This window comes from Equus quagga, chromosome 12 (assembly GCF_021613505.1).
Source record: "Equus quagga isolate Etosha38 chromosome 12, UCLA_HA_Equagga_1.0, whole genome shotgun sequence".
NCBI lineage: Eukaryota > Metazoa > Chordata > Mammalia > Perissodactyla > Equidae > Equus > Equus quagga.
Window position 1 is genome coordinate 106,725,428 of NC_060278.1, and position 19,354 is coordinate 106,744,781.

The following is a 19,354-nucleotide window of genomic DNA, read 5'->3' on the forward strand; positions in this document are numbered from 1 at the left end:
GTCACAAGCCAAAGAACTCTTACCTCTTTGTGTTGAGCAGATGTGCCTAATGCTTTCTTTTGACACAGAATATGCAGCCAGTATCTGAGCATCCCATGTATACTCCAGAGAGGACCACAGTTAGGATGTAGTGTGGAGCGAGAGTTTGAGCATTAAGTCTAAGTGATGTTTCCTACTGGGGCTGGCAGTGTGCTTTAAATAATTGTATTCTGATCATGTAGGTCTCTCTTTATAGGGCATCTTTTATGACCAAGACTGTCCAGTACCAAAATGAACTACATAAATTCCTAATCTGGGATACAGCTGGACAAGAACGAGTAAGTCACTCTTTCATTTACTACATGTTTTTCTGAGGCCCAAATTAAAGCTCTGACTAAACTGTTGATGTCCATGTCATTTCACGTTACTCACTTCTTTTTGTGCTAGAGACATTTTTATTTCCATTTGCGTAGGCCAGCCTTTTTCTTTTCAATTAGAGCCACAAAGTCCACTGATGGAGAAAGTGATAATGGGCACTGAGGGCATTTTTATACTTTTTAGTGTCTTAAAGTAAATGCTGACTAACAGGCCTGATAAAATCCTGCTCAGAGCATTGTGTGTAATTTGGGGCTTCATCCTCTAGCAAAGATATAAAAGAATTAGTGGTAGAAAGGGAGAGTTAAGCACATCTCATTTATAGCCACCTTTTAAAAGCTAAAGAGGGAACTTTACAGCATATAAAGTTTGAGATTTAAGTGAAATGGATGAGCTAACACAGTGCCGTGCAATAGGTACTTAATAAATGCCTGTGGATCAAATTGTCCGAGGTGGTTATCTGCTTAAGGAAGAGCCTGAAGGAGAAGTAGAGCCTGGGCCAAGGCTTCACTGTGCAGAATGGGATTTGGTGAAGCCCACCCAAATTGGACAGAGCTGGGAAGGCAAGGAGGAGACAGATGCTTGCCTGCTGCTTCATTTTCACTCTGGGCCCCAAGTCTGATTTCCCTGTCAAGGTGCCTCTGGCAGCCACCCCGTTATTCAGCTGCTGTTTAATTTTGTTTTCAACCAGTAGTATCAAAACAGAACATCTGATGGATACACAGTGCTATCTTAAGCTCTTAAAAGTATACCAGAAGTAATCAGGAGAAATAGTCTGTCATCACGGTCTTATCTAAGACAGCGTAGATACTGTGTGTGGTATAAAATCTGACAAGAATCATCACAGACAAATGGAGGAAAACAAAGCCAGCCATTACTGTTGTCCTAGACGCAGACACCGTCCGTTTGTACAGATGTAATGTCTTAAGTTTGCTCTGTTGGATTTCTCCTGTTTTTTTTAACACTGGCTATCATGCCCTGTGTCCAGTTGCTCATCTGAGATCCGTCTGCTCAGCCTCCCATCCCCACTTCTGTTTTGTTGGTGCTGTGCATCCAGAATGGAGCATTTAGGGCAACTAGACCTTTGCTAACCAGCACTCTCCATCCTTGAGTAGTGTTGCTTCCCACAGAGTCTTCCTGAATATCTCTGTAGACACAGCCCTGGCATCTGTCCTGTTACCCAGGAACTCGTGTGGCTCTTCATGCTAGTAATGTTTGTACCCTTTCACTGCATCCCATGTTTCACTTACCCCCTCCCATATGTTTGATGATACAGAAAAACCCTCATCATAAAGAATCATGCTGTAATACAGATTCCATTATGCTTTGAATCAGAGCCTGTCCTGGTATACACAGTGATGTATAACATCTTCTTTTTACTAGAATATAAAAAAAGAATAACACAAGGGTCTATGCTTCTCCCTTACTGCTACCATAATAGCAGGATTCTGTTAAGTTTTGCAATTAGCTGGTTTGCCTGGCTCTTGTTTCCCCACTTTTCATTGATTCTGCACCAGGACTGGTTGCGCTGAGATGCAAATCTGCCTCACCCCTCCCTGAAGCACAGTCAGCCAGCCAGGGGCTGGTACAGGGAATGTGCGTGAGGCAGGCATGCAGGGGTCAGAGAACTGCTCAGTAGAACCCAGTGTTGGAGGAGACAGTGAGGAGAGGATCAACTGGTGAGCACTCACTCACATCCAAGGTCGCCAGATCACAGTCTTGAAGAAAAGCTAAACCTCTGGCAGCTAATCGCACATTGTTTGAAACACTGTGAAGATCATGCCAGACACATCTTTGAGCTTGTTCTGCCTGCCAGTTTGTCCTAAGCAAGGCCTTCAAGGCCATGACAGTATGCCAACCTCGGCCGGACTCTCCATTTTCACCTCCTGCCACCAATTTATCCTCTAGTATCAAACTGCCTACAGTTCTCCAACGTGCCATACAATTCCATACCCTTGCACCTGTATACTGTTGTTCCCTCTGCTTAGAATACCCTCCTTCCCACCTTCAGCCTAGAAAACTCATATTCAGCCTTCAAAACTCACCTCTAATGTCACCTCATGGGGGTCTTTCCTAATGATTCCTGCTATTCTCAGATAAGTAACCACATGGCCGTATGCCCACGTTGCTCAGACCCAAATCTGGAGGTTATCTTTGATTCCTCTCTCCCCCTCAGTCCTCCAGATTGGCTCCATCAGCATGTCCTGACACAGCTTTGTCCTCTAAATATCTCTCAAATATGTTCACTTCTCTCCGTCTCCACTACCAGCACTCTGCTCGCAGACACCTTTAACTTCACCCCAGTATTCCTTTAGCCTTTTAACTGGTCTCCCTGCTGTCACTCTTCCCAGCCCTGCCACCCTTATGTCACTTCTCCTCATAGGACCCAGAGGGATTTTTTGAACACAGATCAGACCCTATCATCTTCCTGCTTAATCCCCTTCAGTAACTTCCTGCTGCTCCTCTCATAGTAGCCAAACTCTCAACAATGACCTAAGAAGCCCTGCGTGACCTGCCCTACCTCCTTTCCTGCGTGCCCTCCTGGTCTAGCCTCCCTCTTTCCTCTGAGTTCCAGCCCAGTGGCCTCCATTCGCTTCCTCGAACACTCCAGGGTCTTCGTCCATAAGACCTTCACACACATCGTTTCTTGTAGTGGAGCTCTCTCTTCCCTCCACTGGGAACGTGGCCAGCTAGCTCTTTACCAACCTTTTGGTCTCAGGTTCAGTGTTACACCCTCAGAATTTTCCCCAACCCCCCTGTGCCTAAGCAGGGCCCTGGTTCTTTCTCCATCACTGTCCCTTACTCATTTTCCTCAGGATCCTTATTACAAGTTGTAATTACATTTCTGTCTATTTACCTTTAATGACAGTGTCTCCCTGCAGACTGTAAACTTTGAGAGCTCGGACCACAGTATCTTGTTCACTGCTGTATTCCCAGTGCCTAGCACAGTGACTGACAAAGAGTTGATGCTCAGATATTGGTTGGACCAATCAGTGAATGAACTCTTTGGGGTATTTCTTTGTGTCCTGAGCAGTCTTTGATTGCCCTTATGCATGGTATCATCACCTATTTCCTTACTTGTCTATCTTCTGTTAGACTGTGAGCTCCTTGGGGGCAGGGACTGTCTTCATGTCTGTGCTCTCAGCCCCTGGCACACAGTATTGATGCCAGCAGATTTATGTCAATGGATTGCCAGCCCTGCTTTGGTGCAAATAAGGAAGGACATATCCCCTACTTACTTTTACCTTGTGAGTATTGCATGCTTCAAATTACAAATTTCTGGTATTTGCATATTTATTATTCAGTTCTCTGTAGTAATGAGTTTCTTTATGGGACCAAAAGTCATAAGATGAAAACCCTTTTTGATGAACTTACCGTTCAGACGTCCTCCCCATTTGACCCTCTCCTCTGTTGCTGTATATAGTTTTGACAGATGGATTGTCTTTTTGATGGTCCAGTTGTAATTAATTGCAAAGTGATTTCATTAAATCAACAAAAGTGATTTTGGAGAACTTTGCAAATGTCATGCAAAGCAATTGATGGTAGGGATCTTGTTAAATTAAATGAAGAGAAAAATACTGATGAGGATGATGATATTAGTGCTTCAGAAGATGATTTGTGTTTCAAAGCGTTGAGAGGCCTAGGGAAAACTGGTGGAGTCCTTAAATATTTTTGTAAACATTTTATTTTTATGATAGGACTAGGAGAGTCAAACATGAAATGCAAGATAGCCATCATATGGTGCTAGCATATAGCTTTATCAGAATCACAGTCAAGTTATCAATCAACTTTGATTCAGTGTTCATTAAGGAAACTAGCTCCTGGCTGCAGTAATAAACCTAAATTTTTTCTAATATCAAATAAAATGAAACTTGTTTTCATAATTTTAAATTTAATTTCTCACAGTAGAGCCCTTGTCAGACCTTTTTGTCCATTTGTTATATTAAATGAATTCACTTTGTGACCTTTTCCCACCAATCATCCTTCACTAACAAGAAACTCCTACAGTAGCATGGAGACAGACCCAGCACCATGCACAAATAGGCCTACAGAGACATTATCATAAATAGACCGTAAACATAGCAGCAGCATTTCAAATACTTGCCATCTGTCTGTGATTACATAAAAGAAAGCTTCTTAACCAAAGTCTAATAAACAGTGCATCCAGTCCTTAAAGATATATATCTCTGAATTTTAATGTCGTTTCTCCTGATAACTGTTTCCAGAGGTCAGAGCACCAAGAAGGCACAGACTCATTTATCATCACAGTAGTCATGTAAGGAATTGTTCTCGTGTTTAAAATCAGGAAAAAGCATGGTAGCTTGGTATCATCTAGAACTAGGGTCACACTGTGGTCTCTGGGCCAAATCCAGCCTGCTGCTAGTTTTTGTAAATAAAGTTTTATTGGAAAACAACCATGCTGGGGCCGGCTCCATAGCCAAGTGGTTAAGTTCGCGTGCTCTGCAGCGGCGGCCCAGGGTTCGGATCCTGGGCGCGGACATGGCACTGCTGATCAGGCCACGTTGAGGCAGCGTCCCACATCCCACGACTAGAAGGACCTGCAACTAAGATATACAACTGTACGGGGGGGTTGGGGAAATAAAGCAGGGGAAAAAAAAAAAAAGAAAACAACCATGCTTGTTTGTTTACCTATTGTCTATGGCTACTTTCACTCTTCAGTAACAGAGTTGAGTAGTTGCAACAGAGACCACATGACCTACAAAGCCTAAAATCTTTACTGCCTGGCCCTTTCCAGAAAAAGTTTGCCAACCCCTGATCCAGAGCCAAGTTTGGAACAGAGACGTGCTGATGTCCTTTAAGTCTCTTTTTAAGCTGCCACCTTCTTTCTTTACACCAAAACAACGTGGAAAGTGTTTCAGTTTCAGTCATGGCAGAGTGGCATGTAGCAGACTAACCCTCCCACAGATGACCATTATATATAAACTCTGGATAAAACATTAAAAACCAACTATCTGAAGGCACTGCCAAGCAACTACATGTAGTCAGGGATTGAAAAGAGAACGACATTGGCTGAGACTCACACTTTTACAGCTTTTCCTCAGAGGGCACTCCCCAGTCCATGCGGCACAGCGTAGCTAGGACTCAAACAGAAAGCCCGTCTTTTTAGCTGGCAGTTTTGGGGCCAGAGTTTAGGGCTGCTACAGCAGCTGGAAAAAGAGGAGGCAAATCCCAGAAAAGATGGATCCAACAAGGAGGGAAGCCCTAAAATCTGCTATAAATTCTCCTCAGGTCTTTGCTTGACCCTCCAATTGTGAAGGCACAGGGGAGACACTAAGGAACCCAACAGAAAGCAGCAGCTGGAGGAGTGACTGGACGGAGCAGAGACAGCTGCTGCTCATCACAGGACGGGGAGTTTGGAGTGGAGTCCAGTCCTGCCGCGTTAAAGGGGGTTGGTCAATACAGGCTTCCCTTGAAACTTCAGAAGGGCCATGCCTTAGAAGTGGAGACCATGTCCTAGTACTAAAGGCAGACCCAGATAGACGCACCCTAATCACACATAAAGCCAGTCTCGGGATGATTAGCGAATATTTCAACACTTTTCAGAGAAGGTAACAGAAACCAGATAATTTAAAAATGTTCAAAGATTTAAAGGAAAAGTAGTCTTATCTACTTAACTGTGGATGAGGAATCTCGCACAGAATGGAAACTAAGAATCAAATGGAAACACTAAAACTGAAAACTGTTAATACCTAAAATGAAAAATCCACTAGATGGACAACAAAACAAATTAACCAATCAGAAGAACAGAGAAGGAGTGAGAAAATGTGAACACAGTCTCAGTATCATAAGGACAAATTCAAACAATCTAACGTGTGTAACTGGAGACCCAGAAGTTGTGAAAGGGGGTGGGAGGGGGACAGAAAAAAAGATATTTTGAGAAATAACGGCTGAAAATCTCCCAGATTTGGTAAAACATACCAACTCACAAATCCAAGAATTTTAGCAAACCTCTAAGTACAAAGAAAGCCACATCTAGGTACGTCATAGTCAAACTGCTGAAAACCAGAGTTAACGAGAAAAATCTTGAAAGCAGCAGAGATGATAGACACATCTTCTACAGGGAACAACAATGTGAATGACGGTAACTTCTCACGGAGGCAGTGCAGGCCAGGAGACAGTGGAGCAGTGTCTTTAAAGTGCTGAAAGCAGCACAATGCCAGTCTGCCAAACTTAGCTTTCAAATATGAAGACAAAGTAATGACCTTTTTTTTTAACTTTTTATTAAGATTATGATAGTTTACAACCTTGTGAAATTCCAGTTGTACGTTATTGTTAGTCATGTTGTAGGTGCACCACTTCACCCTTTGTGCCCTCCGCCACCCCCCTTTCCCCTGGTAACCACCAATCAGTTCTCTTTGTCTCTGTGTTTAACTTCCACCTATGAGTGGAGTCATACAGATTTCATCTTTCTCTATCTGGCTTATTTCACTTAACATGATACCTTCAGGGTCCATCCATGTTGTTGTAAATGGGACGATTTCATCCTTTTTTATGGCTGAGTAGTATTCCATTGTATATATATACTGTATCCTCTTTATCCAGTCAGCAGTTGATGGGCACTTAGGTTGCTTCCACGTCTGGGCTATTGTAAATAATGCTGCCATGAACATAGGGGGGCATGGGACTTTTGGAATTGCTGATTTAGTAATGACATTTTTAGAAAAACAAAAGCTGAGAGGACTCAGCAGCAGCAGTCCCAGAGAGCTGTTCAGGCTGAAGGGAAATGACACTACATGGTAACTCAGATCCACAGGAGGAAATCACAACCACAGAAAATGGTGAACATAAAGATCTAAAAATCTTTTTTTTTCCTCTTAGCTGATTTAAAAGACTGCTGGCTATTTAATGCAAAAATTACCACACTGGATTGTGTGGTTTATAGCGTATGTATGTTTAAAATATTTGACAACAGTAACACAAAGGACAGTGGGATAAAAAGAATTAGATCATACAGGTTGTGATATTTTGCATGAGGTGGTTCATTTTCAACTTTAAGTAGACTGTGAGGAAAAAATGAATATTGTGGTAACGAGCAACTACTTAAAAAGTAAAACAAGAAGGTCTAGCTAAAAAGCCACTGAACAAATGAAAATATTAAAATTGATACTAAAAACAGTTAATGCAAAAGAAGGGAGAAAAGGAAGGGACAGAGGAATTTCTTTAATGGAACAGATATAAAACAAATAGCAAAATGGTAGTCCTAATATCAGTAAGACCAAATGTATCAGTGAGTACATTAAATGTAAAGGAACTGAGCATTCCACTTAAAACGTAGAGGTTATCAGATTGGATCAAAAATCAGGATCAAACTATGTTCTGGTTATAGGAGGATTACCTTAAATATAAAAACAGATAACTTGAAAGTAAGAGAGTGGAAAAGGATATTCTGTGCAAATCATAAGCAAAAGAAAACCCTTGTGTTTATATCAATAGCAGTCAATATCAAAGTAGACTTGAAGACAAGGGTTACTATCAAGGATAAAGAAGGGGCACGATAAGAGAGGCATTAAGGAACTTTCTGTGTTGATAGAAATGTTTTGTATCTTGGTGGGATGGTGTTTATGTGGATGTATACATACACATTTGTCATTTTATCAAAATTTAATGTCTTTTATTAAACTTAAGATCTTTGCATTTCTCTATATGATTTGTACCTTACAAATTTGAATGCAAAAACAAAAACCCAGCAACCTTGTAAAGGATGTTGCCAGTGTGATACATCTAACAGGAAAGCTGATGCCATCACCTTTGTGCCATCTGTGTACTCCCGTTCCTTCCACCTTGGAAGTCAGTCCAGCGTCTTTTCCACCAAATAATGTTGTTTCCTTTTCTGTAGCACTTTCTTGCTACAACCTCTATTTTTGTTTTTTTTCTCTCTAAAACTTAACATATTTTATTGAAAGTTATCAGGCTTTTACCCCAAAGGCTGGGATCTTTCTCACAAAGACTAGTAAAACTTTATATTAGGGACGTTTGAGTCTGGGATTTAGTTTGGCATCACCCCATATTTAAACAATTCTTCTTCATTTAGTCACGAATTCTTGCTTACCTGCAGTGTGCCAGGAGCTAGGCCCCAGAAATAAAACGTATACTAAACAGGCATGCTGTCTTCTCTCATGGAGTTTAGTCATAATTTCACTTTCTTTTGTAAAACTCAAATTAACGTGAAAGTTTGAAAGCCAAAGGCTAAGCTCATTGGATAAGAAGTTGCGGCATCTATAATTCTGTATTATGTGAATTGTACTGTGCACTAGATGCTCACCTCTGATGACAGTTCCTGCCTGTGTTTGGGGGTAAGCCACCAGAACAGAGCAGGATGAGCATACCATAGTATGACATCATCTGTAGGGGTCCTGTTTCAAAGTCAAGATGTAAGACAAAGAGCAAGTATAGGTAAAATTCTTGTCTTTGAACATTGGCCTCACGTTCAGTGAGCGAGATGCTCACACTGGCACATCTATATGCCCAGGAACCGAAGCTGATTGCAGGAGCTTCATGTTCTCCATCTCACACTCGTCCAGAGAAGTGGCCCACTAAATCAGCCTTGCTATTTAAATTGTTATTCCTCTCCCTTTCCTTTTCCCTGCTGGTTGTATTTCAGGGTGGGGGAGGTGATGGGTGGGAAGGAGCCATGCATACAGAGTTGAATTCATGTAAATGAAATGACATCTGTACTGCATTTGGGAATTGCCACGTGCAGGAGATATCAAAAAAGTGAGTTACAAACTCATCTAAGTAGTGAATGTGAATGTGTGCTCATTTGTGTGGTACGATCAGCATTTAGATTACAGGGTTATCTTTATAGCACTCAAATGCAGCCACTTCTCTGGAGAACTGTTTACAGCTGTATTTTTATCTCCCTGATAGTTTGGGAAGCCAAAGTTTAAAGGACTGTTGAACAAATGAATTTGGGAATTATAACATTGAGTTCAATTAAAAAGCCTTTCTAGCTGAAACAATTGTTTACAGCACCATATTTAATTCCTGTAAAACTGTATTCTAAACTATCTTCTGAGAGACATTGCAGTGTTACATTAAAAGTTTTCGCCTTTGGTAATTACGGGTTCATTTGCTTTAAAGCATCATGTCAACTTCTTTGGCTTAAGAGAAAGATTACCTTTTGTGCAGCAATAATGGGCTTAAAAGTCTAGTAAAGAACATATTTAACCTGTTTTCCCAATTTTGTTTCTTTTTCCCTCTTCTCTACAGTTTCGTGCCTTAGCACCGATGTACTATCGAGGGTCGGCTGCAGCTATAATTGTTTATGATATCACAAAAGAAGTAAGACTTACATACCATTTTCTTTAGACTCTTCAAAACTTTCTTTTGGTTACTTAGCTCTCCAGTTGCTTTCTTCTTTTGTGTTGCAGGAGACATTTTCAACATTAAAGAATTGGGTGAAAGAGCTTGGACAGCATGGCCCACCTAATATTGTAGTTGCCATTGCAGGAAATAAGTGTGATCTTGTCGATGTCAGGTAAGTTATTAGAGCAGGAGATTACAGTGTTCATGATGTGCTCATCGCAATATCCAATATAAGAATCTTGCTTTTATTTTATCTCTGACATTGAAAAAGTCCTTTTTGTTGTTTGGTTGGAGTCCTGAAGTTTCAAACTAAATTAAGAGTTCAGACATTTAGAGCTAATTAGATTGTGTCTATAGCCAGGTGTGTAATTTATTTAAAGATTGGTTGCATCATACTTGACATTATCTGAGATTAGTGTAGCCCCCAGCTCCCATGACATAGGATACTTGGATGGGGAAAGCATATTTGAAGGAAAGAATATTTATTAGCAATTTCTCTGGCCTGCTTCCGTGATTCCCAAAGCAAGGGCTTTGTTTTTAGGGGGAAAGAAACCCCTGCCACTCTCTGATCATTCCGTTAACTGCCTTGCTACTGGTGCCGAGTTCGGTTTGGTTTGGTTTGGTTTGGTTTAACCATAGAAGGGGTGTAATTCAGAGGACCATGTGTCAGGGCTCTTTCGCCAGCCATTTGTGACATTCTCTGTCATCTGAAATCTGGTAAATTACTGGGTACCAGGTGGGGATGATGTTAAGCTCTTGATGGGTAGAATTTCTGATTTGCAATTGTTGCCTTCCAGGGAAGTCATGGAAAGAGATGCTAAGGACTACGCTGACTCCATCCATGCAATTTTTGTAGAGACCAGCGCAAAAAACGCGATAAACATAAATGAACTCTTTATAGAAATTAGTGAGTATTTCTGTGCCCTATTGGTTTCCTGTGTGCAGAGCAACTTAAAACAGAATTATCTTGCTGGGTAAAATTCCCTTCTTACATAGTGTGTCTACTCTGGTATTGTTCTCAGTGGAATGAGATTTGAGAATGTAAGAGCAACAGCCAGTTTTCATATCGTGTTATAATTGCTGGAGAGCTGCTGCCTGATGACTGTAGCCCTTCTAGAAAGAATGTCACTACTGAGTAAATAATGCGCAGGGCCTGGAGGACCTGGAAGCTGTCGTCTCTCCCTCTTTGTCTCTTTAAATGTGTTTCAATTAGTCTTCCAAAGTCATTGAAAATGAACAAAATAAATAAAGGGAAATGGAATGCATGTGTGATTCCACTTTAAGAAAACCCTCAGAAATTAATACTAGGGGAATAAAAGTTAAGACCTGTTTTCCCCACCCCTCCCCCTTCCCTTCCAGAAGTGTTGATAGGATGACACTAGATGGAAGAGAGGCGCTGCATACCTTTGGGATCCTCTACTGATTTTATCTATGTTTATTCGTTTCATTCAAATTCCTCAAAATATTTATCGAGAACTGTTCAACGCTCAGGGGAGACAGCAGTGAACAAGACAGGTGCAGCCCCTGTTCTCCTAGAGCACACATTCTACTGTGGGAGGCAGACAGTGGTCACAAAAATAAATAAGATCCTTTCAAATGACAAGCAGTGATCGGAAGAAAATAATACAGGATGAAGTGAAGGAATGTCCGCAGGTGGTCGGGGAAGGCCTCTCTGAGGATGTGATGTTGGAGCTGAGATCTGATGGAGGAGGTCTTGCAGAGACCTGGGGTTCAGGTTAACTGGACATGTCAGACTACCAGATGGAAAACAGGAGGAAGCCGACAGGGGACAGCGACCTTATTCATTAAGATCCATCCTTTGGGTAAAATCTGAGATTACTGAAGCTGGAAGGGTGCTTGGCCATCATGCAGAGGACGGGGCATGAACTTCAATGCCCACTAGGGCCAGGCCGGGACAGCCCACCAGTAGAGCAGGCCTGGGGCGAGGGCTGGGACTTGGGGGGCTGCAGGAAGCCCTGGTGACCTTGACAGCTGGCAAGTGCAGGCGCAGCTCCAGCAGTTGGGGCCATTCTGGAATGTAGATTCCTCGTTACCCAGTTGCTGGGGTTATTTTTGTTTTTATTTACATATATATATATATATATATTTTTTTTTTTAAGATTTTATTTTTCCTTTTTCTGCCCAAAGCCCCCTGGTACATAGTTGTGTATTTTTAGTTGTGCGTCCTTCTAGTTGTGGCATGTGGGATGCCACTTCAGCATGGCTTGATGAGCGGTGCCATGTCCGTGCCCAGGACCCAAACCAGCGAAATCCTGGGCCACCGAAGAGCAGCGCGCGAACTTGGCCACGGGGCCGGCCCTACTTATATTTTTTTGATGTTTTTAGTTTGTTCAAAGAACCAGAGATTTGAATTTTATGTAACATGTTCCCTGGTTTAGATTTGGCCACTAATTCAAATATTTTCAGAGTACTATGCAGGTCTGCCAAGCCCACCTGCTCCAGCTGTGGCCCGTGGACTGCTGGTTTGCAGCCTCTAGTGCAGCCCCTTCATTTCAACATTAAAAAGCTGTAATATTTATTGTCTTCCTAGATTGTAAATAGCAGTTACTCGGATGCAACTGAAAGGCAACATAAGGCCAGTTGGAATTTTTCACAGTTCAAGCTAAAATATCTGAGTGTGTGGTGTCATGAGTGTGCTAAAATTATCACTGTTTTTTTAAATGTTCTTTAGCAGTGTTGAAAACAGGAAGGTAGTAACCTATACCAACAATGAAAATTTTTATATAAAATCTAGCATGTACATATTCATTTTAACTGTGAAAAATAAAAAATAAATGTTTGCAAAGATTAGAAAAATTTAGAGAGTTGTAAATTGAGTTTATTGTTTACTGGGTGTTATAAAATTGCATTAGCCGAGTCCCTGGCATGCTAACTTTTCACTGAAGTGTAACGTGCATACAGAAAAGTGCTCATATCATAAGTATAAAGCTCAAACAGTTTTCACAACTGAGTGTACTCCTATAATGGGCACTCAGATCAAGACCCAGCAGGACCCCAGAAGCCTTCCTGGTGCCACTCCAGTTCCTTCCCCTCCCCTCAAGGGAACCACCTTGACTGCTAACTCTTCAGATCTGTTTTGCCTGTTTTTATACTTTGTATTTTTTAAAACATGCTGTTTACTCTTTTGTGTCTTGCTTCTCTCCCTCCACATTGCATTTGTTAGATTCATGCATATCACTGCGTGATTCCTTCTCATTGCTGTAGTGTGTGTGCGTGCATGTGCGTGGGTGCACGTGTCAGTGAGGAGAATGTCTACAGTGTAGTTATCCATTCTGTTGATAAGCATTTGGCTAGTTGTGTCCAATTTAGAACTTTCACAAGTAGCACCTCCCTGAACAGTCCCCTTCACGTCCACTATGTGCACATTTTTGTTGGGTATATTTACACCCAGGAGAAGAATTGCTGAGTCACTGGGTATGCACGTGTTCAGTAAGAGTTTTCTGCCAAACAGTCTTCAGAGTGGTTATACCAATTGATGTTCACCAGTGGTGTGTGAGGATTCCAGTCACTCTCCCTTTCTGGTGAGTAGGTAGTGACCAGCAGTTATGACAGCTAATGAAGTTGAGCTCCTTTCCGGATAGTTATTTGCATTTATATAATATCTGGATATCCTCTTTTGTGAAGTTTTGCCTATTTTCCTGTTGGGTTACCTGCCTTTTACTTAATGTTTATAGTTTATTTTGGATATGAGTCCATTGTTGATTATGTGTATTGGAAAGATCATCTGCTTTGTGGCTTGACCTTCAGTTTTCAATCAACTGTTTTGATGAACTGGAGTTTTTAATCTTAATATAATGCGTTTATCCTTATTCTCCTTTATGTTTAGCACTTCTTGGCTTCCGTTTAAGAAATCATTGCCTGTTCTCAGGTCATGAAGTTATTCTCCTCTGCTTTCTTCTAAAAATATTTCAGAGATGGCTCTGTAATACCAGCTGTATGTCCACTATGGGTTTATTGAGAAATGTCTTATGACAGGAAGCTTCAATAAAGCTTCTAAATAAATTTGCCATTTATTCACAATAGTATCCATAGGCATTTGAAGAGTAGTTAGGACATACTGGGGGACATTTCTAGTCATATAGACACCATGTGTGGTATACCCACCCAGATGTGCAGGCTGCTCAACATGCTGGAGTCTCCAGGCTTGGTAACGACGGACCTGAGAGTTGGTGGATTGCATCTAGGCCTCGTTAATGCCAAAAGATGCGTGTGTCATTTCATCCCACGTTTTCAAAATACCTCGGTGCCAGGTACTGCACTACCTGGATGCTAGAAACGTAACGATGAAGAAACAGATCTCTTCCCTCAAAGAGCTTAGGGTCTAATTCGAGGGAGAGAGTTGCGTAAACAAATATGTAATAACAGGCTTCTCGCTCCTGATTGACTTCAGTGTCTGAAGTGTTGGAGAGAGTTAGGAAGTAGGAGGGCGTCAGGAAAGCCTTTGTACAAGAAGCAGCCCCTGAGTTATCAGCTACATAGGTGGATGGGTGATTTAAGATTTCTCTCGAAATTGACATTATGCTTCACGGAGCAGTAAAGTGAAACCTGTTCATTTTTATGCATTGTTGGTAGGAGAATAAAGCGGCATAACCTCTTCAGAGAGCAATTTGGCAGCATCTGTCAAAATTTAAATTGCACGTCCTTCCTGCATTTGTGCTAGACAGACACTGGAAATACAGTGTATGTGTCAGATAAATACCCAGGAGTAAAATAGCGTGACCCAGCTCTTGCATTCCTCTTCATTTATCCTACATATGCACTCTTAGGTTCGCAAAGATAGTTTTTGCACTGTTGTTATTAACATCAAAATATTGGAAACAAACTAAATATCCATCAACAGGGGAGTTCTTAAGTAAATTATGGTACATCCATACAATGCAGTATCATGCAGCTATTAAAAAGAATGCTGTGATGGAATAATCCCCAGGATCAATCAAGTGAAAACACAGCAAGATGGGGAGCAGTGCACACGGTGTGCTCCTGTCTGGGTCTAGAAAGGGGACAGGTAGAGGTGTATGTATACTGTGCATGTCTGTGCACATCTGCCTCTGGAAGGTGGCCTCTGCCGTAAGACGGAAGGATAGGCATGTTCTGATTGAATTTTTTTTTTTTACCATATACAAATATTACCTACTCAAAACAAAATGGTATTTTTAACGTAATTTTTTTTAATTAAAAAATTTTTACTAAATGCCACATTAATATCCTTGTCTGGACCCTGGAACAGAAATAGAGCATTAGTGGAAAAACTGATGGCATCTGAAAAAAGTCTGGAGTTCAGTTAATAGTGATGTGCCAACGTTGAATTCTTCATTTTGACAAATGTCCCGTGTAAGATAGGATACCAGCGTTAGGGGAAACAGGGTGAGGAGTATACAGCAACTCTGTGTTACCTTTGCAGCATTTCTATAAAGCTAAAATTATTCCAAAATTAAAAGTTTGTCAAACTTTTTTATTTTAATGAAACCCATCACATTGCATCTGCAAAATTGTTGTGTCTGAGAATGAACAGATTTGGAAAGTTAAAGCTCATTTCCTTCCCTTGTCTCCTTTTTGTTTAGGTCGAAGAATTCCGTCCACTGATGCCAACCCACCATCTGGCGGGAAGGGCTTCAAACTCCGAAGACAGCCTTCAGAGCCCAGACGGAGCTGCTGCTGACTGAGCCTCAGCCCCTCAGACTGGATGATGACGTAGGTGGTCCTGAACGTTAACAGGAGGGCGGGGACCCTGCCGCCACGGGTCGCCTAGCCGGTCTTGGGCCTTCTTCATGCAGAAAGGATTCACGGAACTTGACCGGTTGTTTCCTCTTTGGAGAGCGCAGCAATAATAGTTCAGTCTGTGGACCTCTCTTGTGTAAAGAATCTCTGGTGTACAAAGGGACTACATCATTGGCTTTTGACCTTGCCGAAAAGGAACGTATAATTGTATGGATGGTAGGATTAAGTTGTTGAGTAGTTTTGTAATCAAGATTTTATGTAACATTTGTAAAGGGAAAATTAGCACTTTTGTGAGTTTAGGGGGAAAAAAGATCTTGTGGAGATTATCATTTCCGTAGTTGCCCACTCCCACTGTTATAGGGAGTTGTATCACTGACAGTGTGGTGGGATATGCTAAGTGGAGGGATGGCAATTATTGTTTGAAGCTAAAGTGGGTTATTTCTAGGACTGATGGAAATTATTCCATCCCGCCATCTCTAAAGTATTTTTCATTGATGATATTAGCCCAGGATACATACAGTAAGTTAACAACAATAACAATTGCATAGCTCACCTTAGGTTTGCATTCTGACCCTGTCATATATGAGTCACCAAACACGTTATTGGCACCTTTTTAGGTAAGCTCTCATGATCAAGATGGTGGTGGTAGAGAAGCTACCTGGAATACATTGAATTGTGTATGTTTAAACTGACTAACAATGGTTTAAAAAAGAGGAAGAAGAGAGAAAGTGGTGTAAATGCTGTCAATTTTTTATTTAACCCAGCTATTTTGGTGGGGAAAACAATTATCTGTTGCTTAGAATATGTAAAGTTGTAGTCTATATTTATGAGACCATTGCTTAAAGATTATAAATTATGTAAATACATTAATAAATTCTGTGTTTTGTTCAACACTCCATTTAATCTTGCACCCAGCCTCCCATCCGCCCAGTCGCTTTCGGCCGATGCCCAGGAGCCTCTGGAGCACATTCACGCTGTGGGAAGCGCAGAGCGCGCAGCTTACAGTCTGCAGAGATCTTCTGCCTTCCCTCCCCGCACCCTCCACATCCCCTCTGGAAATCATGATAAAGATTACGCACTTTGACAAGCCTGACTAGCCCTTGCTAGCCTTGGGGTAAGAGATTAAGCTCCAAGCTCAAGTCATTTACCTGGTCTTGGTAATAAGTTTCTTTTAGCTTTTATAGCGACCTCAGACCAACTGTTTTAAGAGAGCTTTCCTTGTTAACAATTTAGCTTATCTTTCCGTTTCCTTTATTTTCCCCTGCCTCTGTTAGTGGTTAACACTCTTTTCCCTCAGGGAGCCTAATGAGGTTTTTAATATAATCTAAAAATAAAGCGCTGAAGTGAAGTTGGTGAAAATTTGTTCCTAGTCTAATTTGGCACCCTTCCAACCTGACTATTGTAAGGGAAGGAAATTTACAAGATTAAATAGGAGATGAAACAGCTTGAATTTCAAACTAAATTGTGTTTGCAGAGCTATCCTTAAACTGAACAGTCGAAACTTTTAAAAATAATTGTTATTTCTTTGTGCCCCCCACTTGATAGGGATAGATTTTAATGGGAAAATTATAACTCAGATTAGGTAAAAAACGATTCCCTTTTCCCTGGTGTACATCTTAAGCATTTGAAATTGCTTATGCTCTTATTGAAATCGTATAGAAGGAATGTAGTTAGTGAAAATTCTAATGCTGTTTTGTTTAAAATACATATAGACTTCTCTACACCCCTAGCATCTTGCTTCCTTCCCAGCGTGAAATTAGCAAGCTGTAAGAGAAAACTCCTGGTTCCAAGGGCTGGGCTCTTTACACTTGAAGGCAGTTTAACTTTGTTTCATATATGTCCAGATGGATGGGGGTGTCTGGCCACTGCCCTGGTGTGTCCCTGACATTCCCACTGCTGGGCCTCTATCTCCAGGACAACAAAATAAAAACAAAAGTTCCTTGACTCATTACCGAAGAGGCAGTGCAAGTGTGGCCTTTTCTGTATCGTTTCACCAAAAGATGATACAAACCTGTGACCTTCACATTTTTCCAGCAAACCTGTCAGTCAGTGTTGATGACTTCATGGTGTCTGGGTGCACGGGGAAAGGCCGAGTGCTTCCGTGCCTCCTCTCATTGGTGAGGCTTCTGGATGCCTCTGATCCTCTCATGACATTCACTGTATTTAGCCCTGTGCTGTTGGTTTCTTGTCAAGATTTCCCATACTCCTTCCCATATGTAGAGAATGATTCTGTTTGGTTATGGCCATATGTTTTATTGAGAGAATGAATAACGTATGGCTTGTGCAACACCGCTGTTCTTCACGCGTGTCTGGGGCCTCTTCTCCCCTCATTTTCATCAGTCTGTCTCAGAAATTGACGTGGAACTGTTTCTCATGTAGTATCTTTTGAATGCTTAACACCAACAGCAAATTGCTATCTATCTCAGATCCATAATCCATACTCTATGAAAAGAGGGGAAAAAATGTTTTCATTTATTTTTTTGCTTCTGAAATGCAAAGATGAATATTAAAGTCAGAAACAGCATTTTATTTTGAACATACTTTGGATTGTTAACCTAAGCAATGATCTAATATGTATTTCATACATTCTTTATTGTCATTTTTTACTGTGAGATAAAGGCTGTATTTCAAAGGAATTGAGATATAGCCCATCTATAAAAATCTTCTTTTGGTTCCCTTATGACACAGGGCCATTTTAAAAACTTGTGAGACTGAAAAGAAAAATCATTAATTAGCTGCAAGTGTATATTGATTCCTCTCAGAGTAATTGAAATAAGCTCTTTGCAGGTGTCCAATCCTGGTAACCATTGGTCTCTAGAACTCTCCTTTCACACAAGAGTTTTTCTGATTCTATGATAACTAATTAACTATCATTTGGTGATTAAAAGAGCATAAAGTAAGAGTATGATTAAGTGTCCTTCATTTGAAACTCTCCGAAAAGTGATTAGGGAGAAGTACCTACTGCAAGGCCTCCTGGCTCCAGTGAAACCTCCAGCAGCTGAAAGATTTCCTTCCTCTAAAGTAGCGCACTGCCTTGTTGCCTGTTGACCATTTTGTTTGGAGTGCCTGGCTCCTGTGACACACGAGCTTCCTGGATGCCTCCCTGTGTCTGAAAGGATCAAGCCTTTTATATGACAGGCTTGACCTCCTCCTGTAAGGGGGGCTGGTGTCCTTCTTGACGTTATCAATTTTCATTGTTTTTAAATATATAAAAAGGAAAAGAAAACCATATTTAATTTCAGAACTCCTCTTTAAGTCTTGTACTTATCTCTTTTCTGTTGTCAAGAAGGAAAATGGGTCTAGAAGACCTCTGTATTAAACTCTAGGAGAGAGTAATGACTGTGCTTTAGATAGCTCTTTCATGGCTGGCCTGGAGATGTCAAACCAGAACATCCATACTTTTGTGGCATTGTGTTAAAATGCGCAGGTTTGATTCAGATTACACTGCATTCATTGGCATAGCCTCAGAGCTTGAAAAGGCCTTTATGCATTGCTGTGTGCATCTTTTGTCTTCTGAGAGTGAGTTGCAAAAGAGGTTATAAAAATTCTTAAAAGCATTTTTTCACTCCTTTTTTTCAGAACATACTGAGAACGTGATTCATGGTCCCTTAGTGTATAAGGTAGAGGTTCACAGTGTGTTATATGACAGATGATCCCCGGACATACTCAGTTGCTTTTGCAAGAACCTGTGTAAGTAATGACAGAATCCTTTCCTTCTAGGAGAAATTACTGGAAGTCCCTTAACGCTGATCTAGACTAGGACCCTGCTTTAGAACATTTGGGGGCATGGCAGCCATGAGCTCAGGCTGGCTCTCTGCTCCAAACTCACTAGGCTGGAAGTGTTCATCCCAGCTATGTCATGAAAGTTAAATGGCAGTCATAAACTGGGTAGTGTGAACCTCCAAAACATCCTCATTGTCTAAAATTGTTTTAA

At 41.2% G+C, this 19,354-nt stretch overlaps 1 protein-coding gene across 1 annotated transcript in view; it reads left to right on the plus strand.

Annotated features, from left to right (window-relative positions):
- RAB22A (RAB22A, member RAS oncogene family) overlaps window positions 1-16,318 on the plus strand; it is a 54,620-nt gene extending 38,302 nt beyond the window's left edge. The window contains exons 3-7 of the mRNA XM_046679062.1: window positions 236-317; window positions 9,586-9,657; window positions 9,747-9,853; window positions 10,479-10,588; window positions 15,264-16,318. Of these exons, the coding sequence (XP_046535018.1) occupies window positions 236-317; window positions 9,586-9,657; window positions 9,747-9,853; window positions 10,479-10,588; window positions 15,264-15,361 (469 nt within the window). The 3' untranslated portion in view covers window positions 15,362-16,318. The remainder of the gene's footprint in view (window positions 1-235; window positions 318-9,585; window positions 9,658-9,746; window positions 9,854-10,478; window positions 10,589-15,263) is intronic.
- The last annotated feature ends 3,036 nt before the right edge of the window (window positions 16,319-19,354 follow it).